Source organism: Jaculus jaculus, chromosome 1, assembly GCF_020740685.1.
Source record: "Jaculus jaculus isolate mJacJac1 chromosome 1, mJacJac1.mat.Y.cur, whole genome shotgun sequence".
NCBI lineage: Eukaryota > Metazoa > Chordata > Mammalia > Rodentia > Dipodidae > Jaculus > Jaculus jaculus.
Genome location: NC_059102.1, coordinates 29,931,325 through 29,958,235, shown reverse-complemented (window position 1 = coordinate 29,958,235; position 26,911 = coordinate 29,931,325). Strand labels below are relative to the sequence as shown.

At 46.5% G+C, this 26,911-nt stretch overlaps 1 protein-coding gene across 1 annotated transcript in view; it reads left to right on the top strand.

Moving 5' to 3' along the window:
* Positions 1-1,790: 1,790 nt before the first annotated feature.
* Sorcs3 (sortilin related VPS10 domain containing receptor 3) overlaps positions 1,791-26,911 on the top strand; it is a 642,016-nt gene continuing 616,895 nt past the window's right edge. The window contains exon 1 of the mRNA XM_004659366.2: positions 1,791-2,402. Within this exon, the coding sequence (XP_004659423.2) occupies positions 1,791-2,402 (612 nt within the window). The remainder of the gene's footprint in view (positions 2,403-26,911) is intronic.

Sequence of the window (26,911 nt, the reverse complement as noted above, 5' to 3'; positions counted from 1 at the left end):
GGGTCCCTTCCCTCGCGCCCTCTCCTATCTCCCCTCTCTCCACCTTGACGCCTTTCCTCTCTTTTATTCTCTTCCTTCGCATCTTTTAGAACCCCTTTTCTTTTTGCTCCTGCTTTCCTCCCCCTTGCTGGCTTCAACCTTCTACCAAGAAACTCTTCTAACCCCGAAGAAGAGGTAGGAACAGCCTGGAAGCGGCATCCCTCGCCCAACCCCTGGCTTCCATCTTACTGTTAATAGCTTCTCCTCTAGCTCCCCAGATGCCGGACTTTCAGCCCCCTGAAGCCCCGGGAGCTTCTCGGAGGCAGTGGGCTGCACCTCTTCTCCGGGAAGCTCTCCACAGGTCTCCCCTCTCTCGGTCCTCCCGTGGTCGCCAAGGGTCCCAGCCGCACCCGCGCGCACGCTGTCCTTCCGCCGCCACCGGGGCCCGAGGAACCTGACCTGGCCACGCAGCGCTGGCCCAGGGGCCTTCCGATTGGCGGCTGGCGCTTGGCAACAACTGGCCCCGCTCACCAACGTCTGAGGGCAGCGAGGGCACGACCCGGCTACGGGGTCTGGATCTTCCTGGTGGGAACACGCGGTATCTATTACTATCTGCCTGCTTCTGGTCCCAGGTCTCTGGAAGGAGAGTCACTGTCCCATCGCCTTCCTGCTCTCGCTTGTCCCAGAACCCCAGGAAGCTTCATCTGGGATGGTGGGGGGATTCGTGGGTGCGCCACGAAGAGGGGCCCTTTCTGGTTTTCCACATTGCTTCTCTGGGCTCGCAGGCTCCTAAAAATGCAAACAGCAACTCGAGAGCACCCACGGCCCGGGCGCACCTCCAGCCCCGCTGCCACCGCCACGCACACACGCGGGTGGAAACCCGCACGCACAGAGCCGCGCGCCCCCGCCCCCCCCCCCAGCCAGCTCCGCGAGGCTCCCCCCTCCCTACGGCGCCAGCCCCTCGCCCCCTCGCCCCCCCTCGCGCTCGCCAGCGCGCACGCACGCACGCGCACGCACGCGCTCCTTCCCCGCGCCCCCGCGCCCCCGCACCGGGAGGGGGCCCCCGGGCTCCGGGGGGGCGGGGTGCTCCGAGCTGAAGCGTGGGTCCATCCCGCGCTCGGCTTCCGAGGCTCTGGGCCACCCGTGGTCTCCAGAACGCGAACAGTTGGCGCTGAAAACACTTCTCTCCTCCTCCCCGACCCTTAGACCTCCCCGCGCCATCGCACGCTCCCCAGGACAGCCCAGGAGAGTGAGCTCCCCCCACCCCCAAACGCGACCAGAAGCGTCCACCAACTCCTCGCAGGGAGCAGACTGGAGGCTGGGTTTCGGAGAGATTCAAGATTGGGGCGGGGGTCCTGCTGCCTGTCCCTCCTCCTGGATCCGGTTTGGTTTTCTCAGTTTTTAACAAGAGGATTTTTCTTCTTGCCTTTTGAGCACTCCCTTTTTTTTTATTACAACATTTCTACAGGAGGTCAGGGGGAGAGGTTTCTGGGGCAATCTTTGAACACCACAAAAGAAAAAGCACCAGAGAGGCATTCCTCAGTTTTCCTTGGGTTTTGGCATCACCCTCTGGAGTAGAGAGCGCGAGCGCCGGCCGGCGAGCCGGGCAGAGCTCGGAGGAGCAGCGGGGCGCGCCAGCCAGCCAGCCGGAGCCGCCTCCTCCCCGGCCGCCCCCTCCCCACGCCCGGGCACTGTCCTCGCTCTCCCGCTCGCCGGCGCGCGCACACCCCCCGCGCCGGACGGACGGACGGACCCGCACCTCGGCGGGCGCCACACACTCGGCAGCCCGAACCGCGGGAGCCGCAGCGGGGATGGAGGCGGCACGCAGCGAGCGCCCCGCGGGCTGGTCTGGGGCGTCCCTTGCCCGGACCTGGCTACTGCTCCTGTCGACGTGGGTCCTGGCCGGCGCGGAGATCACTTGGGGCACCGCGGGAGGTCCCGGGCGTCTCGCGGTTCCGTCTTCGCGGCCACCGGCATTGCCTTCACTCTGGCCGCGGGCAGTGGCGAACCAGTGGCCGCAGGAGCTGGCGACAACGCGGAGAGCCACCGCGCTGGGGCGCCGGTCCAGACCTCTTCGGAGCGGCGGGGAGATGCTGGTTGAAGCCGAGGGAACGGCTCCGGAAGGCGCGCCGTGGGGCCGGGGCATCCCGGCTCCGCGCAAGGCTGGCGGCGCGAGGAGGACTCGTCGGGCACAGCCCCCCAGCGCCCTAGAGCGTGGGGATGCCCGCGTCACGGCTCCCGGCGAGGGTTCCAAGGGAAGCCGTTCTCCGCCGGCCAAGGGCTCCAGGGAGGAGGTGAAGGCGCCTCGGACAGGAGCACCAGCGGCGGCGGAGGAGCTCCGGCTGCCCAGCACCTCATTCGCGCTCACCGGGGACTCGGCCCACAACCAAGCCATGGTGCACTGGTCGGGACACAACAGCAGCGTGAGTACCCCACCTGGAGAGACTCTCCAGTCTCTTGATGGCAAGGGGGGGGGGAGCGAGGGTCCAGGCTGAGAACCGAACGCCTTGACTTTTAGGGAGAGGTTTGTTCCGGCTCGCCCCACGCCCCCAACAGGTTAGCGGAGTTTGCTTGTAAGAGCCTGTGTTCACGTCTTTACCAGAGACCCTGCCTGGAGCAGACAGGAGAAAGGGGTATTTTAAAGAAGGGCGGGAGAGGAGAGTCAGCTTCTTTTCTTTTCTTTCTCTTTCTTTTTCTTTCTTTCTCCTTTCCCTCCCTCCTCCCTCCCCCCTTCTCTTGAATTCGTGGGTGAGGACACTGGTTGATGTGGATGGATCGCTAGACAGACTGATTCTTGCAAGTGGCCAATCTTCCCTCAGCCTCCTCCCCACCCTGGGGTCACGCGAAAGGGAACCCTGGAGATTGCGGCCACGGGGACTCCCAGACTTTGATCATCTTGGAATCCCAGCTCTTCACTCCAGGCCCGTGGTCCGCCAGCCCTGGGCCAAGTCACCCCAGCTGGAAAGCTGTTGGAGTGTGCGTGTGTGCGTGCGTGTGTGCGTGTGTGTGTGTGTGTGTGTGTGTGTGTGTGTAGCAGTAAAAAAAAAAAGTTTACGATGTGAAGTGAAACAAATTCAACGTCCCCTTCCTCTCGGCTCGTTCTCGCGCTTGCACAGCACGCGCAAGTCGCCAGAGCAGAAAACTCTCGCTTTCGCCACGGCGCCCTGAGCCACAGAGGGCTCCAGGAGTGCAATTGAGCCCTCGCGCCTCCTGCGCACCTCTCAGCCCCTTTCTTTGCCAGGGATCCCCTGGACGCAGTTGTACCGAGAGGTGGCGCCCCTGAGGCCTCTCTGGGGCGGTGTGTGTGGGGGCGTTGGGGCCGGGATGTAGGGTTCCGAGCACCGTCTGGCCCAGGCAGCCGCTGGGGACCGTCCGCAGCGCGCGGCACCCGGGCTTTCCCCACCCCGCGGTCGCCCAGCGCCGGGCAGCCAAGTCAAGGGAAGTGGGGGATGGGCTGGCAGGATCTCCTCCGCTCCCTTTCCTTTCGCGGTCCCTATTTCAGCGGGCCTTGCAAAATCTTTCTGGTCTGGCTCTCAGCTCGAAGGAAAGTCTGGCTTAGGGCAGAGCGTGGGTTCCAGAAAGGAGAGGTGCATACAAGCGGCTTTGAGGATCCGATCCACTTGATGGGAAAGTGCCTCCCTGTCAGTACATCTCTTTCAGGATTCAGTAGCAAGTAACAAGGAAGACGGGGGTTCACACAGAGCAGCGCACGATTGAAACCAAGTGCAGATTTCTTGGTTCTAGGTGGTACCCAATGGGGCTGGCTTCCCAGCCCGAGTAACCTCCTGCAGGGTTCGAAGGAGGAGCGAGAGTCCAGCTGCAGGGCAGCCCGTTGTGGTTGCCTTCCTCTGCTTTCGGTGAAGACCCCCGCTGCTTTGGAGAGGATGACTTCCAGCCAGGAGCGGGAACTGAGCAATGTGCACCTTTTGCAAGACTTGGAAGACCTCTGAGTCCCCAGAGCATTGCATAGTTGTGTGTTAGGGAGAGACTTCAGGGCTGGTGATTCCCAACTTCACTTGAGCTCGACAATTAGGAATTATGGGTGTGTTCTTGGTTTTACTAGGTGAGGAGGTGGAGGTAACGTGGCTTTATTGCTGTCACATCTGCACAATATAAATTTTCTCTACTTGAAGAGTTTATCTCTACTTTTATGTTAATGGGAGTTTTAAAATGTTGACACAGTTGACCGGGACTATAGAGAGAAAATACTTCTTGCCAATAGTAGGTAAATCTTTGTGGCCTTCTCTGCTTATCTTCAGGGTGGCTGAGCAGGCAAGGAAGCGAAGAGAAGCCCGATTTGTGTTCCCTGGGGGAACAATGGCCCTTCAATCAAAGGAGGGCCACAGGGCCTGGGTAGTGGACCAGTTGGGCATGGAGGTCTTAGTGACAAGGATGAGATTTGAGCCATCCGTGAACATTTCCTGGGGACTTACTGCCTGTGCTCTTGCCCATGTTCACCGCTCCAGCCAGGGCTAGCGCAGCGGACATCCCCACCCACCACAGTCTAGAGGAGGGGCACCTAGACCGCACTGGACTCTTGACCGCACTTTGTCAGCAGCACCAGCGAGATAGATAGATACATAGGTAGGTATGTAGGGATCCTTGGTGCCAGGTGGGGGATGCTCCTTAGCACTCTGGGTGAGCAATTTGGAGCAGTTTTCATAGCATGGCCCCAGTGGCGCCCCCTTCCTTGACAGCAGGAAGAGAAGGGGAGGCCTGATGAGGACGATGAAGCTTTTGGAAGATGGTTTCACCATGGCTTCAAAGACGAAGGAGAGGCCACATGGTAAAGAACATAGGGCCTAGCCACTGAGCTCTTCTGGCTCTGAAAGAATTCCACTTTCTCTGGCTTCTGAAGTGTTAAACGGGCTGCTCTTGGGGAACACCATTGGCTTCCCTGTTGGCACAGCTTGGTCTCTGCTACTCTCCTTCCAAGCGCCTTTGGTTGAATTTCAGTACTTAACGTGAATTCCCTTCTTGGGTGATTTTTTTAGTCTCCCACGCAGGTGGACATTGACCTGTACTCTGTCAGAGTTCATAGTGATGCGGGCGGGTGTATTCGTGACCTCACCCCACTGGACCAGCCTAAGCCAGGATTTTGAGTGCAGTAAGAGATTTTTCTGTACTGCCTGCAGCATGTCAGAACAGATGCAGGGGGCAGGGGCGGTTGGGAGGCATGTAGCATGTTTGAGGCAGAAGGAATCCTGAGTATGGAGGAGCTCTGAGTGTCCCCTCAGAAGATATTGCCTTGCTAGTGGTTCTGGCTGATAGAAGGTGAGTGGACTTGGCCTTGGAGCCTCTACTCTGGAGGAGATTTCCTGTTGTACTTTCTTGCCACTTGTCTCCAGCTGGGATCTTGGTGATTAATGGGTTAGAGAGTGTTTCACAAACAGCCGGGGGGAGCCCAGTCCCCATAGCTTACAGGGAAACAGAAAAACACATTATTCTGCCCTTTTCCTTCAAATGGAGGAAGATGCTTCCTTGCTTGCTCAGTGACTTGGCAAATGGCCCTGAGAGTAGAAAGTTGTAAAGGCACAGCCCACGTATTTACACCCCATCCTTATTGCATTAACCCTTGATAAGGGATTCTCCCATTCTAGCTGAGAATGTCGCAGCTCCCTTAGGTTGAGCATCCTTGTTTCGTTTTCTTTCTAGCAACTCGCTCATGGTGGTGGAGGGTTTAGAGCCCGAAGCCCCCACAGTGAATCTGCCTAGGATGACTTGGCAGGTAGTTTTCAGTGAATGTGCCCAACCTTAAACCTTGATGAAAAGAAATGGGGAGGCCCTTGCCAGACCACCCTTCCTGGAGCATGTCAGGAGGTACAGCACACAGATCTCCCCAGGCAGGATTCTCTACCCTTAACTAATGCGGCTGGACGGTGTGCGCTCTTAAGTATTTACTCCTAATGTGCAAAATAGTGACAGACTTGGTCAGATTAATTGTATTTCACTCACTAGAGCATCTAATTGCAGCTCCCAAACAGATTTTTCAAACAGCTTTTGGCTGCATTGCCCAGCCCTCATCTTCCCTGCTTACAGTTCCAGTGTCACAATATCTTAATGCATTTTGCCTTCTCATAGACTTAATAAAGAAGCACGCCACAGAAGCCATTCTTCAGGGGTTTGCAAAAACAATCCGTTTTTAATTAATATTACAAGGAGAGGTACCTCAGTTGAGACATAGCTGGGAGTTGCATTGAGACACAAGAGCTCTAATTGCTCCTGGTCACTGTTGGCTAGGAGGAGAGTGTGGGGAGGGGGGAAGGGGCAGAACAAGGCTGCCTGTCTGCTCTGAGCTTCCTCTGAGGGCTGCGTTGCAGGCCCTGATTTGCTTCTCAGATCCTGCAGTGATTTCCAAGGTGAGCAGAGTTGGGAACTCCTCAGTTGGGATGCCTGCTTTAATGACTGCAGAAATGAAGGGGTTGGAGCTTACTTTTCCTTTGGCGAGGAAGGAATGCTGGGAAGTAGCTTCCCAGTTGTGTTAGGTTCGAAGGGAGGGGGCTCGTGGATCCAGTGGTAAAAAGGCCCAGAAAGCTCTTACCCCCCCCCCCCCGGCCATGTAAATATATTGTTGTCATGGAAGGTTGGGGACCAGAGATCTGAGGGCCTTGAGTAATGCCACAAGAAGCCAAACACGAGGTCGGTGTCTGAAAGCTGGTAGTTCATCCAGAGCTACATGCAGATGGGCAAGCTACCTGAGGCCTGTGGTTTGACCTGCCTGCCGTCTGCCTTCCTATTGCCTCTTGGGTGGCAAAAAAGACACTGCCTTTGTAGAAGAATGTGCAAAAAGGTTGAAAGCAAATTTGGGAGACAAGAGACCTCATGCAAGTAGAGGTGAAAAATGCAGAACTGGCTTTGGGGTGTACAAAGAATTTGGCTAACCATGGTTATATTCTTGGTGTGTGGGTGACTGGCGTAAGGGTCTGGATGGAGACTGTCATTGTTGATAGACAGGGGAGGCAGAGGACACTCTATCTCACACATTGTAGATACTTAGTAATGTTTAGTTAAGTGGGGCGAATGAGTGACAGTTCCCACTTTCATGGAGTTTGAAACCATTGTATGCGGTCAAGATGAATTCATAATTTGATGGTTGTGGTGGTTTGATTCAGGTGTCCCCCGTAAACTTAGGTGTTCTGAATGCTAGGTTCCCAGCTGATGGATATTTGGGAATTAATGCCTCCTGGAGGCAGTGTATTGTTGGGGGCGGGCTTAAGGGCTTTATAGCCAGGTTCCCCATGCCAGTGTTTGGCACACCCTCCTGTTGCTGGCACCCACCTTCTGTTGGCCAGGGGGTGATGTCCACCCTCTGCTCATGCCATCGTTTTCCCCTGCCATCATGGAGCTTCCCCTCGAGCCTGTAAGCCAAAATAAATCTCTTTTTCCCAGAAGCTGCTCTTGGTTGGGTGATTTCTAACAGCATTGCAAACCGGACTGCAACAATGGTTTTAACCCGGATTGGTTTCTTCTGACATATCTACACTCTTATCTCGAGGATGAACCTCTGACTTCTTGAATTCACATCCAGAGTTCTTTTCTTGAATTCACATCCAGAGTTCTTTGGTGTGGAATTCATGGTCCTTCGCTTGTGGATTCTGGGTCCTCCTCTGCAACTGGACTTGCCAATCCCAAGATCCACAGCTCCACTGTAGCCAGAGCAGCTTCTCCAATGTCCTCCAGGTCTTGCTTGACTCCAGCATTGCTCCAAGGCCTCATCCCCTTAAGACACCCTCTTCTATGATGGCACACCCATTATTCACTACTCAGTTTAAGATTCGAGCACAGACCTGTATAAAATCTTCCCAGGCAGCATTCATTTCACTTTTTTTTCCAGGTTGTTTATAAAATGTTATAAAGACTTTGTCACACACTTGATCACTTTTAATTTTCTCTTTGGTTACTTCAGCCTTGTATTGTTTTAGTGTTCTGGAGGTGAGGGATGAAGTAGTAAAATCAGCAATGCTCTCTGCCACCAGTGTGGGTTCTGCTCTTTTTATGTGTGGCGTGTAGCATGTGGCACAGTGTGCCAAATAGCTTGGTGATATCGAGTCGCTAGCTGGACCATGCCTCAACAATGGAGGAAGGGGAAATCATTTTTTCCATAAGATGACAAACAGGTTAACTCCATTTCTTAATAACATCGACTATTAATAAGTTATTAATATGTAAATTAAGTTTTCATATTCAAATTTTAACATAAAATTCAATGATATCCTGCACAGTGGATAGAGATAAGGACAAGCTTACAGTTCTGGTCCTTCTCATGTGCTTCTGAGCCCCGTGCACACTCGCATAGGCTTCACAGCCATTTGGTGAGTGTTTTCTGTCTGTGTGCGATTGTTGTGGGTACTGGAGTTTGGTAGGAACTTGATGGAGGGAAGACAGACAAGGACCTGGCAGGATGTGCCTCAGAGTTCTTCCAGTATGCTTTGGATGTGAGCCTGCTCTTCTGGAAAGTTAAATAACACACAACAACAAGACGGATGCCACGAGGTGATATGTGGTTAATTGTCAAGTGATTGTTTGAGGCTGTGAGCTCAGAGGGGAGATCGTCACCGAGGGGAATACTGCAGGCAGCAGAGATGCACAGAACGCCGAGGCTGGACGTGCCCTTGGGACTTGTCCTCACCCGATCACGCAGCATGGAGATGAGGGTGTGAGGCTGAGATGGCCACATCACATGCGACAGCCGGAACCCCGCTGTCCTTTCCTCTCAGAATAGCCTTCCTCTGTTCATGCCTGCTTTTCTCTTTCCCCCTGGGTTAATGTACCATTGTCCTACCTGGAGGTTTTGCATACTTTCACTCAGATAAGGTAGGGTGCTGCCTATTTTATACATAGGGTCTTTGAGAACTAGAATGGCTACACATGAGGATAGGAATAGATATTTTCCTTTACGGACCATTTTTCTCATTGTTATAAACACATTCCCATCAGAAGAAACTGAAGGGAAGAAGGATTTATTTTGGCTTACTATTAAGAGGAGACAGTACAGATGATGGGAGAGGCATGGCATAGGAGGTGGCTGGTCACATCGTGGTGGCCAGCCAGGAAGCAGAGAACTCAGCCAGGAAGCAGGGCCATGTTATAACCCTCAGTGATCCACCCCCAGTGATCCATGTCTGAAAGCCAGTTTTTCCCACTCAGAGTTTCCACAGCCTCCCAAAAACACAGCCACCAGCTGTGAGCCAAGTGTTCAGAGACACAAGCTTGTGGCAGATATTTCACACTCATACTGTAACTTGCCCCGTGTCCACCCACTGCAGTGGTTACAGGAGATAAACGAGAAGTCCTTTACGTGGGATGAACTGTATGGTACTAACCACTGTTGGCGGGGACCTCTGTAAGTCACCTAGTTATTTGAAGTAGTAAGCAAATCAAGCTTGGTTGCATCTGTAAGATCATTTTGTTAGTTTGTTTTGATTGTTTGAGTTTAAGTATTTCTAGAAATGCTGTTGTTTATAGGACACGAATAAATTCAGAAAAAGGTAACACATCTAAGAACTTTCAGTGTCGTGCAAATTTTTGCTGTTTGGTCTATGCTGGGAGACAGGAAGCATTTCTTCTTGGTGGAGGAAAGGGCTGGTAAGCCAACAGTAGGGCCAGCCTTTCATGGCTATTGGTCAGTAAAACTGTGCCCATGAGTAAGTAGTGATCTATCTTTTGACATACACTAGAGCTAACCTAGCTTAAATGAAAATCTGGTTCTGCAAATAGGTAGAATAATCATGGACATTGCTTGCTATGTATTGTGGGGTTATTTAGCATGGGTAAATGGTATGATTTAGAAGATTCAGAATGTATGAATTCATACTTGTAGCAGGGTGCTATCACTTAGATTCATTTGTCTTCAAGATTTTTGCTGAGAATGGATAGACTGGAAATGTTGGAAATAGATTCTGGACTGAGAAATCTGGGCTCAAATCCTCCTTCAGTCTCTGAATATCTGTGTGGCACTGGGAAAATAGTAGTCTGTTCTCACTATATATATGAAAAGGAGTGATGATACCTCTCACCTTGTGTTGTTGAGAGGATTTTAAATGAGATTGTATATGGCAGAGAGATTAAAAGAAAAACCTCATCCATATGTTGTAAGCCCTCAAGACATTTTTCATTTGGAATAGTAATTTTTTCCACATCCAGAAAGGCCCTTATTTTTGGTTTTCAAATGAAAAAAATTGCAATGAAGGGAGGAGCCACAATTCCCCAGGGAGTTGATGGGAAAGCCTTCCAAGCTTTAGCAAGATGTTCATTTTAGCCACCTCCCATATCCTCTGTCCTCAAGCAGGTCTCTGGTTTCCATGTACTGCTCAAGTGGACAGTGGACTAGATCTAAAGGGAGTAACTGGGGGTCTGGTTTCTTAACACAGACAGAATTTGCAATAGAATTGGTTAGAGTGATGTTGGATAGAATCAGTTATAAACTACATTCATTACTGGCATGCAAATTGAACATTTTTTCCCCCCCAGGGTTTTCATTCCATGGAGGGTTAAGGATCCAGAGAGATGGAAAGATGGGACTCATGGGAGACCTCTTGGAGAAAGTGAATCCAGGGTGTAAAATTAAGAAAATAGGAGGACACTAAGTGCTGGGGCTGGATGAGGCACAGAGCCGTCACTGTCAGAGACTTGTCTACATCCGAGTCAGGATGGACCGGATGCTCCATGTCCCTTTTGTCCCTTTCTTGACTGGATCATCACATGCTCTGTGAAAGGGAACCAACCACAGGCAAGAACTTTGTACAAGGTCTGCAGGTCTTTACCTTCTTGTTCAGACCGATAACACCAGCGAAATCCACTCTTAGATTTGTGGTGATCTACGAATATCTAGTTACTGACTTGTGTTCCGGTTTAGCCTTCACACATGTACCAGGAGTGAGTGGAACCTGACATCCCTACACAGACACTAGAGGGCGTGCTGCCCTGGGAAAGTCATGAAAATAAATAGGATAAAATAATGAAAAAAAAAAAATCGGTTGTGCAGGGAATTGTTCCATAGGAAAGAAAGTGAGAAGAAGTATCCAGTATGTGAATTGATTGAATAAGACTGTTGGGCAGTTCACAATGACTAATTGGTTGGCAGTATGGCAGTTAAGTCCTGGGGGTTGATCATCTTGCCTTCTTCCTGTAGAAAGAAAAGTCGAATGCTCAACCCAAAAGGCTTGAAGTAAGACTGCAAATTGCTCCATCTTGGGGTGTTGCCTAGTCTTGGATTTTCCATCTCTATTACATTTTATCCCCTAGTACCTCCACATTCTCACATATGCGGTGGTCTGCTAATGGAAGCTTACTGAGTTGAACAGAATGGGTACCTTCTTAAATACTTAACACCACCTAGGTGCAAATATGAATGCCTTAGGATTGCAGAAGAATCTGTCTAGCTGTAGCTGTCCCCAGGCCTTAGGTTTGTACCCTTGTAAGATTGCAGCTGCCCTCCTAATTTTTTTCAGGTCCCAGATGCCTGGTTCACTCCTCTCAACAAAGCCTTTTTGGCATCTATTGTGAGGTAGGCAGTTTTCCTTCCACATGGTTAAAATCTTGTCAAAGATTACTTTGCTACATAGGAAATGAGCTCCTTTTATTTTTTTGGAAGAGAGAGAGTGAGAGAGAATGGGCACGCTAGGGCCTTTCAACCATTGTGAACCAACTCCAGACACATGTGCCCTCTTGTGCACATGTGCGACATTGCACACTTGCGTCACTGTGTGTCTGGTTACATGGGACCTGGAGATTTGAACATGCATTCTTAGGCTTCATAGGCAAGTGTCTTAATAGCTAAGCCATCTCTCCAGCCCCGAGCTCCTTTTAAACAAATATTTATTTGCAAACAAGGAGAAGAGAGACATACAGAGAGAAAGGGTATGCCAGGACCTCCATCCACTGCAAGGGGACTCCCTTTTGTGCATCTGACTTTACTGGGGAATTGAACTAGAGTTATTAGGCTTTGCAGGAAAGTGCCGTAACCACTTAGCCATCTCTGTAGCCTGAGCTCCTCCTTTTTTAAGATGTATTTTTTAGGGGAGATGGAGAGCAATCAATGGGACTTTTGTTTTTCAGAACTTGGACTAGAAGAAGAGATCAAGCTGCCATAGCAGATGTGATTGCATTGGGCTGGGAGGGAGACTGATCTACCATCAGAGTTTTGAGACTATGAAACTGGGGGTATAAGAGAAGTTTGTTCTCAGGGTGGTGGTGCTGGAAGAAAACATTCTTAGAGGAAAAAGAGTTACTCATCTCATATATTGCTTTTAGTATTAGTCATGCTAGAAAACGAACTTGATTCTCAGAATTCACTGTCTTTCTGTTATAAAGCCCTAAGCAATATTAACTTGAACAAGTCTCTATGCTGTAGTTTTACTGGCCACAAAACGAGGATAATGCTTTACTTGCAAGGTTGTTGCGAATCTTAGAAATGATGACCAAGAAATGTATAGCACAATTGGCTACTTTTTATTGGTTAAGAATGTTTGTGTTATCTGCCAAGATGAAAGATGGGATAGGTTATGTGTCTTCTTTGGTGGCAGATTTCTTGGTAATCTATCCATTTCCAGGACATTTTTCATATGCTGGCATGACTTCCAACCACAAGCAAGAGGGGCTGTTCGTCCAAGTGCTTCCTGTGGACACTGGAGCTATACTTTTGTAATCCGGAGCACAGGTTAAGAAAGTAAAGGCATTAATGACCATCAGAGAGTTACTGGCGGGAGCTGGCATGTAAGTACACAGCGCCCATGTCCTTTGGGGTACGTCTGCTCTGAAGCTGGGTTTCCTTAGTACCCTTGAGTTCCAGTGCGGTTAAGCCCACTTACCGTGCTAACTTGTTCGCTTCTTGTCTGGCTTCCTCCCCAATTTCCTAATTTCTCTTCCCTGCTTTCCTAACAGGTTTTTTTTTTTTTTTTTTTTTAAAGATCACATCACACTGTAATTACTTAATTAAAAAGTTGTTTCAAAATATCTTTGGTGGGGTTATTGGTATTCATTGTGGGGCCCAAGAGGTCTCAGTCAGTCTCTGCAGGGGTAGGGAAAACATGGTGTCTTGGGCTATTCCCACCCACTCTAAGACTCTTACAGTCTTTCCCTCCCCTCTTCCATGATCCCTGAGCCTTGGTGGGGATGATAGGGTTCTGATTTAGTGTTGCTTTCTCTGTAGCCTCAGGGTTTCTGTTTTTATGAAGTTTTAGTGAGCGCAGTGTCTCTCTCCATTTCTCTGGAACTGATTTTCAGGCTAGTCATGAGAGCAGGATCTGTGTCACTGCTTCCCCTATAATGACATCTGAGCCCAGACAAATGAGGTGAAGGTGACCCATCTCCTGGTAGCAAGTCAGCTTTCTCTTCTTGATGTTGATGTGTCCTTGTTCTCCTCTGTATTCTTCTCCATCTGTAAAATAGAACAGATTCTCCAACCAAGAGTGAGAACAGTTTGAATAAAAGGAGATAAGCTTAGTCATTAGGATAATATATTGAAGTGTGTATATCCACTCTTCTTAGAGAGCAGTGGGGAATATGTTTCTGGAGGAGCCTTAGCTAAGATATTTAACTTATTTCTAAGTCTGCTAGTTTGATTTTTCTTTCTTAAAAATATGTTTTATGGCTAGAGAGATGGCTTAGCAGTTAAATGCTTGCCTGTGAAGCCTGAGGATCCCGGTTCGAGGCTCGATTCCCCTGGAAACACGTTAGCCAGATGCACAAGGGGGCACACGCACCTGGAGTTTGTTTGCAGTGGCTGGAGGCCCTGGCGCGCCCATTCTCTCTCTTTTTCTGTCTCTTTCTCTCTCTGTCTGTCACTTTAAAATAAATAAATAAAAATAAACAAATATTTTTTTCATTTAAAAATTTTTTAAATATTTATTTATTTATTTATTATGAGTTATTACATTTACTTAGGGAGAAATCACAAATTGTGAGGTTTGCTTAAGGGAAATTGGGATCTAGAAAGAAGGCTAGAGCAGAGTTGTAAACATTTAGGGAGTATGAAACATGTACTCATATGGAAAACACTGTATAGTTCATAAGGTTCATTTAAGAGAAATTGAGGTTTTTTTTTTTTTAGTTTCTTTTCTTTTTTTAAAATTAGTTTTCTATTCTGCAAGTACAGGCAGTTTGGTACCATTATTAGGCTCATCCGTGACCTACCCCTCCCCATTGGCCCCTCCTTGTTGAGGTATATGGGTCGTGCATTGTGGAGTTAGCCCACAGTTATTGGTATGATAAATGTTTCTGTATATCAGGACCCAACATGTGGCTCTGACATTCTTTCCATGCCCTCTTCTGCAAAATTTCCCTGAGCTCTGTTGGGTTCATTTTTGGTCTGCTTCAGTGATGAGGTGTTGGGGGCCTCTGGGGCTCTCTGATTTGGTAGGCGTTGATTTTTCTCTGTGTTGGTCTCCTTCCCCCTGTGCTCTTGGGCCCCCCAGTGAATACCAATAACCCCACCAAAGATATTTTGAAACAATTTTTTAAATTTATTTATTTGAGAAAAAGAGAAATAGAGAATATTGGATGCAGCAGGGACTCTTGCCACTGCAAATGAACTCCAGACACATGTGCCACTTTGTGCATCTGGCTTTAGGTAGGTACTGTGGAATCAAGCCTCGGTTATCTGGCTTTGAAAAGAAATGCCTTTAACCACTGAGCCGTCTCTCCAGCCTGAGTTTGACTTTTCTACAGAAACTGACCCTATAATATATGTGGATAAGTTTACTATGGGGAATTGATGTTTGCTGTTATGGGGGCAGAAATTTCAATGGTGTGTTGTTGGAAAACTGTAGACATGGGAGAGTCAATGGTATAGTTCTGATCTAAGTCAAAGCTGAGCAACAAAAGAGATAATGGTGTACATTTTAGACCAAGTCCAAGTCTGGAGGCAGAAGAAGACCGATGCCCCAGTTCACCAGTGAGAAAAAAATCTTTTATTCTGTTTAGCCCTTCAATGGATTGGACAAGGTCCACCTATGTGGGAGAAGACAATCTACATTATTCACTCTGCTGCTCCAGATGGTAACATTATCCAGAATCATCCTCACAGATACTGTCAGAATAATGTTCAACCAGACATCTGGATCCCCTATGGCCTTATTAGGGTGACACATAAAACTGTCTATTATATTAAGATATAGACTTTTCTCAAACTCTTAACATCCTGCTTAGAGCCCCACCCTAGGGGGATGTACATAAAACACACAGGGAGTTGGAGTCATTGGCCCTGGGTCTGAGATGGTTCGCCTTTTGAGATGGCATCAGACAGAATAAAGGGCCATAGCTTAGGGTTTATTGAAGGGCAGGGACTTTGTAACTTCTAGGAGGTATCATATGTTTCTAAAATAGTTTTTAGTGTCATTTTTGTCAGGGATAAGGGGCTCACCTTACTCCTGGAATATGTGTTTGGTCTTCACAATACCCAAAGTCTCCCTAACATTTGGACTTTTACTTGGGAATATGATGTACAATTCTTTTTGTTTTTTTTTTTTGACTTCATTGTAATTGGCAGTATGAAACTGAGCTCACATTTAACTCATCCTGTCTAAGATTCCATCACTGAGAGGCAGCATAATATGTTGGAGAGTATATTGCCTTGAGATTGGGGCTCTCTGGATGATTTATATTTTCTGCAGTAAGTCACCTGCTTACCAGGTATATGGAAATGTGGACCTTCCCAGGTATGGAAATAATCTATGAGTGAAGTTGTGAGTATTTTTTTTTCTTTTTGCAGATGACACATTAAGAGTAAGGAGAATGTCTGGAGCTTTGCTTTTTTAAAATTAAAAAAAATTTTTTTGTTTATTTTTATTTATTTGAGAGCGACAGACAGAGAGAGAAAGAGGCAGAGAGAGTGAGAGAGGAGAGTGGGTGTGCCAGGGCTTCCAGCCACTGCAAATGAACTCCAAAAGCATGCGTCCCCTTGTGCATCTGGCTAACGTGGGTCCTGGGGAATTGAGCCTCAAACCAGGGTCCTTAGGCTTCACAGGCAAGTGCTTAACTGCTTAGCCATCTCTCCAGCCCTGGAGCTTTGATTTTAAAAGTTGGAAAACACTTCCAGCATGAAAAGATTGGTCTTATCTCAAAGCTGATGCATTTCCATTCATTCTCTGGCTGATTTATTCAATAATTTATTGGCATAGTGCAGTGCTAATGAAGGTATTTGACTTGCCTTGGAATTTTTTCCCTTATCTATAAAATGAAAGAGTTGTATGAGACAGTGCAGGCCCATTGTCACAGCAAGCTAGATGTGATATTAGGTCAGCCATTTATGTATGTGTGAAATGGGGACATTCCTGTTTGCTCCCATTATGCCACACTTAAGTGATGAGATGCTGCACATGGGAGAAGTTTGAAAGGAATACTGGGTGATATGTACATAAGGGTTAGTTTACTCTCCCTTACCTTTATTCCTGAAGGGGCTGGAGGGCCCCTTGCCACCATACTGAGACTATGTAGAGTTTCTTCCTTCCTCTGCTTTCTCAACAAACATGAAACACTTTCACTAACTCATGTACCCTGCTATTAAAACATTCCACATTCTTATTCCAAGCATGATGCACAATTTATTTCCAGTCACATCTGATACAATAAAATTCCCAGATGGGAGTGTAATTTGATGTTTATAAAAAAACATTTGTTCCAGAACTTGACCTGTATTGATTGCTCTGCCTCATTTCTTTAGCACCCAGTTTGTGGCTAGAAATACAGCATACAAAACATGTGGTATATTTAGCACCTTAAAGCTTCATGATTTCAGGCGTGGGAAATTATATATATCTCCAACAAAATCTAATAGTGTGATTATTTACATATGTAAAACATCTCCAGCAATATCTAGTAACATGATAATTATGTCACCATTTATCACCAAATGGTTTGTTATTGTACAATGCATAATTTGACTTTGAGGTTAATAGTATATCCTATGTACATTTGTTGATAATTCTGCTCTATAAAATTTAGGTTATAATTCATCTACACTCCTTCATTCCCTCCCTCCTCATTGTCTTCTTCCCTCATTCCCTTCCTTCCTTCTTTCCCTCCATCTCAAGCAGACCTTGAACTTGACTTCCTATTGCTTCTGCTTCTCAGGTAGCTGGATTATAAACCTGTGCCACCAGGACTATAAGTTTCTCAGATAGCTTCCTGCCCCCCAGTGGTCTTTCTACTTGCTGTGTTTTCCTTATGGAAAGAAGAAAAAAATTGCCTTTCCATAATAGTATTGATATATTCTAGCCCTTTAGTTGAATATTCTAATCTGTATTGATTTCTATTTCATAGTCCCCTTGCCTTCCTATGTTGATATTTTTGCTTATGTTACTGTGTCTCCATGTGGTCACTAAGAGAAGAGTTGTGTGGTAGTTTGAATGTATAACGAACATCCCCTCATAAGCTCCTGTGTTATAAAACTTGGTCCTTAGCTGGTAGCACTGTTCAGGAATGTTGTAGAATTTTAAGATGTGGAGCCTTGCTAGAGGAATTGGGTCAAGGGCGGTGAGAGTCTCTAAGTCCAATTCATTCTGGGCTGCCTGATTGCCCAGACAAAGTGACTTTGGCTCCTCACTCTGGCCTGTCATTGATTCCCTGATATGATAAAACTTCCCCTGGAAACTGTAAGCTGAATGAAACTTCAGAAGTTGAAGTCTGAAGTTGCATCTGAGCAGGTATTTTGTCTCAGTATGGAGAAAGTTACTGACACAAGGTAGAAGTGACACTGTGCCCGTCTTAAGCTTATTTGTCAAGAAGCATGTTTGTTTCCATTAGCTGTCTTGCATTTCTGCAGTGGTCATGAGAAAAGCACACCAAAGTTATCCCCCTGGCCTTGAGAGGGTGAGAGATGAGAGACACACAGTGCATAGCTACTCCTAGGCAAGTCCAGTTCAGTTTAGCTCAGCCTGGCTCTGTGTGGCAGGTAGCAAGCAGCACAACTGCTCAGCTGAGCCCATCTGTGATCAGCCAATCACCAGGTGTCATGAATTTTGTCAGAATGATTGAGAGATTCAGGTTATTTATTTTGTACCAAAGCTAATTGATAATGGAGATCAAAATCACCAGGACTTGAATCCTGTTATATACTAAACTTGTATGAATATAATTACAGTGTAAAGTGTGGCCCATATGTATTTCAAAGATCTCTTGTATACACACTCAGGGCTATCCTTAGGCATGTATTTTTTATGGTTACTTGCTACCAGTTTACAGTCAGTGGGTCAGATTTGTGGTCCAAAAGAATTAACCATCCCTTCTCATCTCTTCTCACTTTTTCCTCAACTCAATCTGATTATCAGTGTATTCTGGCTCAGTGGTACTCATGTCTCTCAATGGAGGTCTTCAAGTCCCAATACTCAGTTTCTAAAAAACTCTTTGTTGCCATTTTCAAACATGAACAAAATTATTTTGATTATAACCTCCTCCCATTGTTCTCCTTCCTTTGTCCCCTGAATCCGTTCTTCTACCTACCCCCTCTTCTATTTTATGTCTTTCTGCTCCCCCTTCTCCATCATCCATGATTAAATATTGTTCAAGTCTTTTGTAGGTAATGATAGACACTGTGAGGTCACTCACTTCATATATGAAAGACAGCATTTCAAGGGATTTCTTAGCATTCACAGCTCTTACATTCTTTCCCCTCTCTTCCAATGTTCTTGGAGCCTGGATGGTGGGATAAAGATGTCTCATTTAGCACTGAGTACTCAGCAACATTCATATAGTCTTAGTACTTTGGAAAGTTTTGAATCTCCTTAGTAGTCACCACCGTCTTCATAAAGAAGCTTCTCTGACCAAAGGTGGGAACATCACTAATCTACAGGCAGAAACATAATATGAATACTTAGAGGACAAATTGCAGGTCATAACATATCATTTACTCAAACAACAGAAGTGGTTTGCCCACTAGGATCTATGGCCTTCCCATGGGTCATAGGGTTTTGGCTTTTGTTCTGTACCAAGCATGAATTCCAGTTGATAGCATAATAGTCATGCTACTGTTACATCAGTGGGAACATCCTGCCTGGTCAGTTGTGTAGCTTGCAGGATGACTCTGCTGCTGTCTTGATGACTTCTCTCTACCAGCAGCCTGCATCAAGCCAACTACATCTCTAGTTAGCAAGATGGGATTTCACATGAAACAGGATTCCAGAAAGGCAGGGCCAGGGTTTTACTTGGACTTGAGTGATTATTTAAAACATATTAGTCTGGATGAAATATTTAGCTTTTTGACAACAAATTTAATATAAGGAGTTGTGATTTATTTATTAGTAGCAGTTGCAGAGAGATTGGTAAGAGTTGTGCTAAAGTGCACTGTTGTGATTTTACAAAGTATAGTAATTACTGTAATATTTTGTTGAATTATTAATATCTGCTATGCCTGCAGGAACACGAGCTTCTGCAGTCAAATTCATTTCAAGATTGCCTTTTTCCCCTTCTGGTTTTGTTTTGCATTTTCTATCATTTCTTGTGCAGAGATGAATTTTTAAAGAAATGGAGTTGGGGCCAGAGTTGATTGTATTGTATGAAACATCATTGTCACAACCTGAACATAGGCAGGCAATAGAGGAAAGTGCTTGTTCGCAGATGATTCCCCTGTGTCAGCTAAGAAGCCCCATGCACTGGCAGATCGAGGAATGTGGAAGGAAGCATGTCTGGTGAGAAAGGACTTACCCATTGTGCCTTCTCCAGAAGCCGAGATGAATGAGGGAATGTTGGAGAGGCCATGTGGGTGCACACATGAGTGCATGCTTCTAGACAGAGCTAGTATCTTCTGTAAATGCACTTAAAGCAGCACTTGTATCCTTTATTACTCACCCTAGTAATTATTACATCGTGTGTGATACATGCTTCAGGAAGGCTGTTGCAGATGGTGGTGGTGGTGGTGATGTTGATAGCTTTATAGTGGTTCCCTGAATTGGCTTGTGCTCCAAGGGGACTCTGGATCTGAATTTAAGGTCACACCTAGTGACATTCCTTTCAGTTGTGGCTGAATTGAAGTGGAAGGCTAGCCTTCCCATCACCATCCACCAGCATTATGAAATGCTGGCCCTAGTTAGTCATCATCTGAGATGCATCTTGTCTGTTTAGTAATTGCAGACATCAAAATATAACCATATACTGAAAAGTTCATTATAAACTATAAATGTACAGTCATACTTAAGCAAATGCCATTGTTAATAGATAATAGAGGTTGCTAATACTTGTGATGAGATATTGAGGGGGTCTAGGGAGGAATTTGTATTTGATATTCAATTTTCACTCAGAAAAGCCACCATTGGAGTCATTGCTTTGGGTAAAGGATTGTTTTTTCTGAGGTCTTCTTAACATATAAATAATATGGAAAGTGATATAATGACATTTTTTTAATGTTAAAAGTGTGGCCAAGAGGGCTGGGCCATGGTGGCGCACGCCTTTAATCCCAGCACTTGGGAGGCAGGGGTAGGAGGATCACCATGAGCTTGAGGCCACCCTGAGACTGCATAGTGACTTGTAGGTCAGACTGAGCTAAAGTGAAACCCTACCTCGGAATACAAAACAAACAAACAAACAAACAACAACAAACAAACAAACAAAAAAAACCAAGAGAGATTGTTGAGTTTCCATTTTCATCAAGGTGGTAGAAGCAGCCTCCTCAGTACCTGGCTTCTTGACTCCTAGTCCTTTGCTCTGTCTGCATTACCCAGTGCTCTTCTAGACTAGTCCTGTGCTCTTTCTGCAGTACCCAGTGCTGTCCTAGAGTAGTTTCAACTTATAGAGCTGTTATTTCCAGAAGATAGCCCTGGAGGGATGGATAAATACATGGATTGGGGGTATAGATGGACCTCTTTAGCAGGGAGAGCCATGTTTGGGTCATAGAGACATGACTTTGAATCTTAGTTCTATTATTAATTAGCCATGTCTGTGGCCCTGGGCAAGGCACACTTTTGAAATCTCATCCTCTCCTTTATAACATCAATTGTCTTCTTCACCTTGCTGATTGCTATGAGCATTTAATGAATTTAAAATGCTTTCAAGACACCTACCCAATGGTAAGAGATAGTCTAAAATTAGTTAAAAGTGGTCATGTTTATATAAAAAGAGGTCCTTCCATTTTCCTGCCTTGCTGTGAAACTGCCTTAAGGGGAGGATAAAGGTATCCCACAGTCTTGTTCCTTCTCTGAGGCTGAAGGAAATAGCCTTCCTTCCCCAATCCTGCCAAGAAGCTCATATAGCAGGAGACAGTCCTGCATTAGCTAGAGGGTTAAGCTAGTGTTTAACCACAACCCTCCTTTTGTTTTGAACTCCAGACAATGGTAGTTTAAGCTTCTTTAAAATGACATTTCAACTGATGCAAAATAATTGTACTTGCTTATGGGATACAGTGTTATAACTCAATAAATGTCTGTAGTGGATAATGATCAAGTCAGGGTAACTGATTTTCCATCTTCTCAAATAGCCAACATTTCTTTGGCTGGGATTGTTTGTTTGAATGATTCCTGCCCAGCTTGTTTGAGACGTGTAATAATTCATGTAAACTTGAGTCCCTCTTGTGCTGTAGAATGGAGGCACTTGTTTCCCCCCTCTCTGGCTGCACTTTCCTGTGTTATTCAACTTCTGTCTACTCCTCCTCCTCCCTACATTTCCCAGTCTCTGGTAAAAGCTCTTCTATTCTAGAAAGTTAGCATCTTTTAGCTTCTACATATGAGGAGGACATGTGGCACTTTTTTGTGTGCTGTCTTATTCTACTTAAGATAATGTCTTCAAGTGCTATCTATCCATGTTGCTGAAAATGGCATGAATTCATCCTTCATTATGGCTAAATAATTTTGTATATATTTTTTGTATGGAATTCATCCTTTATGATGGTTAAATAATTTTTGTATATATTTATATATACAATATATATATGTATATATATGTATGTATATCTATATGTATATATATGTGTGTGTGTATATGTACATATATATATGTATGTATTTGTGTGTGTGTGAGAGAAAATGTGATGTATGCATGTCACATTTCTTTTTTCATTCATCTCCTTATGGACACTTGATGGTTGATTTCCTAACTTGGCTATTAGGAATAGTGCTACTGTAACCATGGGGATACAGGTCTCTCTTTGGTTCATTAATGTTATTTCCTAGAATTGCTACATCCTGTAGTCATTCTATTTTGAGTTTTCTGAGGAACCTCCATATGATTTTCTATTATATCTATAATTGAACACTACTCATATGTGGGTTCCTGGGACCTTGGGCCGGCCGTGGTTCTCCAAGGTATCCCAGGCAACTGTGGTTGTGAGTGCATGAGAATCACTCTTGGGAGACAGTTTTAGTGAACATCTCTTGGTTTATTATTAGGGAAATGGGTTTTAAACAGTTGAGGGTGGGAAGAGGGTCCTAAGGGGATTGGATGCACAAGGTTCCTTGCTGAGGCCTAATTAGCATATGGGGACACACATTCCAGCACCTAGGCAATGGCAACAGGAAGGTACAGTGTACAGGTGGAGGGGCTGTGCACAAGTGCTGGCTAATACCATATAAGGAGTTTCCTAGGCATCTGGCCAAAGGCCACAGGGCTATGGGCAAAACCTAAGTCTTAACTGAATGTCCAGGTATCCCGTGCTTGGAGATGAAGTGGCCTTACTTCCTGCCAATCTCGAGGTCTGAGATTTTGTTTGGGGGTCCAGGCTCACTGCGATCCAAAGGTGGGGGGAGGATCCTAGCTCACTCCAACCCCTGAGGATGGGGGGAAGAGCTCCTCTGCCAGTCTGGTTCCAGAGATATGACCAGTGGCAGTTTAGGCTGCTGCAGCCTCTCCATAGCCTGGAGTCTTTGTGTCAGACAGCTTAGGTTTGCTTTTTAACCCAGGGCCCTGCCTATGTCTGACACTCATATGACAAGGGACTTACATCCAAAACATGTGAGACACTCAAACAATGCAATGATAATCCATTCCTCCTAGATAGCCCTATTAAAATGGACAAATGATGTGACTATGCATTTCTCAAAAGAAAAAACAAAAACAACTAGTCAATAAGTATATGTAAACATGCTCAAAATCACACCCTCTTTAGAATGGTGATATTAAAAATCAAAAAAAGAGGCAAACAGGTAATAAATACTGCTCCTTCTGGTCCCTGGCAGTTCGGAAGCCTTGAGCTGCCATGCAGACATGCCAAGTCCAGGAATCAAGCCGTGCACAACAAGTCCCGGAAATGGCATCGAGAAGCCCTGATCCCCAAAATAGGAATCTCCTAAGGGGGTCGACCCCACGTTCCTGAGGAACATGTGCTTCGCCAAGAAGCACAACAAGAAGGGCCCGAGAAAGATGCGGGCCAATAGCACAAAGGCGATGGTCAAGGCCTCCTAAAGCCCAAGCATCCAAGCCCATGTTCCCCCCCAGGGTCCCAGCTGCAAGCTCAGCAAACTTGTCTTCATCGCCCACCCCAAGCTTGGGAAGTGTGTTTGTACCTACATTGCCAAGAGTCGCAGGCTCTGCCAGACAAAACCCAAGGCCCAGGCTGCAGGTCCACCTCTAGCTTCAGCTGAGGTCTGGACCCAGGCTGAACCTTCTGCTCCACCTCAGGCTCCCAAAGGTGTGAAGACCTCACAGTAAAGCTCTCCGTCCACCAATACAAAGACAGATGGACTGCCATGTCCCCGTTGGCTGTTTGTAGATGACAGGTGTCTTGTGCCGTTTCTACAAATAAACTTGAGGCAGGATCTGTTCAAAAAAAATACTGATGGGACAGAGAAAGGTGAATTCTTATCCAGCCATGTTCATAGCTCTCAGAGGGGATGTGGAAGAGCACCATCAAAGTACAGCAGGAGACTCTGGAAATGGGGCTCATGAAGGCACCTACTCCCATAGCCGCACACCTTGTGTCTTGGGGGCTCTTTTAAAGTCACTAAAGTGCCTTTTTGAAAATGGTCCTCCTCATTTTCAGACTTTAACAGACTTCATCCTACTTCTTACAGTCTGTCTTGAATCTCTGTGAGCTATCTCTTCATTTCCCTCCCCCCTGTGGTCTTAACCTTTTGCATTAGATCTAATAGCAAATGAAAATCTTCTATGTCTACTGGCAATACTTTGGAAAGTGATTTAGGGATGGAGATAGACAAAATCTGCACCTCTTTGAGTTGCCTAAATTTTCTACCTTTAGGGTCAGTATCAGGAGAGATGGGCCAGCACCATTACTAAGCAAGATATCCATCTCTTGGCTTATTCCTGACAGATCATTGAAGAGTTCCTGTGAGGTGAGAGGAGAGGGCTTCTTTTGGTGGATTTTCTTTGCTGTGGGAGAGTTTTATTTTGCTTTTTTTCCCCTTCACTTACATTTATTTATATATCTAAAAATATCTAATATAATATTTTCCATTAGAACTATGTTAAGTGTGCAGTTCAGAGGCACTCAATACACTCACAGGGTTCTGCAAACATTACTCTTATCCGGGTCTGATTCCGTCATAGGACAGAAAATCTTCACCTCTTAGGCAGTGCCTTCCCTCATCCTCTTCATCTTCATACAGCTGAATCCCCATCTCCAGCTCTTTTCCTTCTTCTTCCTGGAACAGGGCCATGGGGTTGAGTGAGGGGAAGGCTTGTAGAGACCTGAGATCTGACACAAATGCACCCGTTGCCACTAAAAGAAGTGAAGGATGAGGCTGGGGAGATGGCTCAGTGCATCAAGCACTTGTCAAGCAATCCTGAAGACCAGAGTTCAGATCCCTAGCACTCACATAAATGCCGGGCGTGGACGATGGCCTGTGTGTGATCCCTGTGCTCAGGCGGCAGAAATAGAAGATCCCCCAGGCAAGCTGAACAGCTAGACTAGACAAGTCAGCAAGCTCTGCCTCGGTAAAGACGGGCGAGGGAGATGCCTGACACCAACCTCTGGCCCTCCACAGCTACATGCACATACTTGCATGCACATCTACATACATGTGAGCACACGTATGCACACGTACACCATTTCCACTGACCCATGCAGAAAAAGAGTGGTGAATGATGAGCAGTCATGATTTGAGCATATGTTCTGTCCATGTCTTCTCGCCACAAGCAGTCTGTAAAATGCTGGGAGCAGGTTCCCAGTTGTGCTTCTGCAATTTGGTAGGAGCTGGCGAAGAGAGTTTAGCCTTGATCTTGATTTTCTCTTTGGGAACTTGAAATCTAAGGTAAATATAGATAGTTAGAAGGATAGAAATTCAAGCTAATGTTGGGGACAAAGATGAAGCCTTTGAAATCTGTATCCTATATTTTGTGAAGCACCTCTACATACAGATTCCATATTGTGTAATATGTTATTTATTTTCCCCTCGCAGTAGCTTTAGGAGCTGGGAGATGTTACTATCCCTATTTTCTGGATGAGGAAACTACAGAAAGAGTGTGAGTTGCTAAGATTGCATAGGATTCAACTTGCTGAGCAGGTGATGAAACTAAGCACAAGGCCTTTTAAAGATGGAAGGTGATTGAGTCTCCTACATGAATCAACTAGGCATCAATGTTCAGAACATGGGAGTTGGAAGAGGCAGGGAGAACTCAAGCAAAAGGACTGGGTAGATGTGAAGAGGTCAGTTTTAATTTCACTCTCGAATCCTGGTATTTAATAAAAATAGTGGTCAGCATGTAGTGAGCATTTATTGTGTCCCTGGAACTGAGCCATCGCTGTTGCATTCTGTGCCTGATCCAGTCCTCATGGCGGCTTGATGAAGTTTATGGGCCTCATGGCAAAGATGGGGCTTTAGTACCTGGCTAGGTCCCACACCTGTGGACCCATGTAGGCCTACGTGACCTGAGAGTTCCTCATGACTGAATGGCGTACTTCAATTCATACTGGAAGTCTTCACTTCCAACCCTTTCCTGATTAGACCCTTCTCCTTCCCCCTGTTCTCTAGAAGTCTGTGCTGAGTATTTGCACTGGAGATTTGGTGTTCCTTTGCAAGGAGTAGGCTGATTGGAAGGCAGGAGGCAAGAAGGAACACAGTGTGTAGGGACCTGGGGAGGCAGAGGCGAGGTGGGGTCAGATCACGATGGGATGACACAAGGGGATGACATCAGTTGCATTTGTAGGCAGACCTTGGTCCCATGGAGAAAGGGAGCATGGGACTAGTTGGCAGTGGTAATGCACCACCAAACCCATTCTCCTTGCTGTAAAGGAGGGAAAACCAAGGCTCAGAGAAGGGCAGCACTGTGCCTGGGGGAACCCAGCAAGTTGCTGCTGGAAGTATCAGAGGAAGCCCACGTTGCCTCTCTTTTCCTGCTCTGGGAGCGGCTTCCTTCCTGTCCCTCATCCTGTTCCCTTTCCCTAGCCGTGCCTCTTGCCCATTGCCTCCTCTCCTCCGTGACATGCACAGTAGTGGTCCTCTCTATCATTTGAGCAAGCAGTGGGGGGGGGGGTCTGCTGTAATTAAAGGAAGCCAACTAAGGAAGCAAAGCTGAGTGAGGGAAAAAGGCCACCACCAACAAAACATCCTATTTCCCACACAAACTCCTAGCAACTGCTGTCTACCTGCTTTCACGGGAGACTGCTGGAATTAAATACAGCAAAGGGCTGCCCCACAAGATGGTGGGGGAGGCAGGTAATTAAGTTACCTTCAGGCCACCGGAGTGTGGATTAACACCTTTTCTTGTCCCCTCTTATCCTACAGTGCAAACTTGATTAAATATTAAGGACAAAATATAGACCTCAAAGGCCCTTTGGTTCTTTAGTTCAACTTTTTTTCTAGAGCAGGGTTCCCTCCATCACCTGCCCCTCCCAGCATCACTGACACCTGGTCATATGACTCGCTCCACCTTTTCCATGCTACTCGCATTTGCTGGAACAAAGTTCAGGTAGAGAATGGAAAGGACTTCCACTGCCATCCCTCTACACCCCCTCCACCTCAAAAGAGAACCACTGGCCACCAAAGTATGTTGTCATTTATAGCAGTGACTCCAGAAATGTCTAATTCATTTGTGCAACTATCCCCTTGCATTGTGA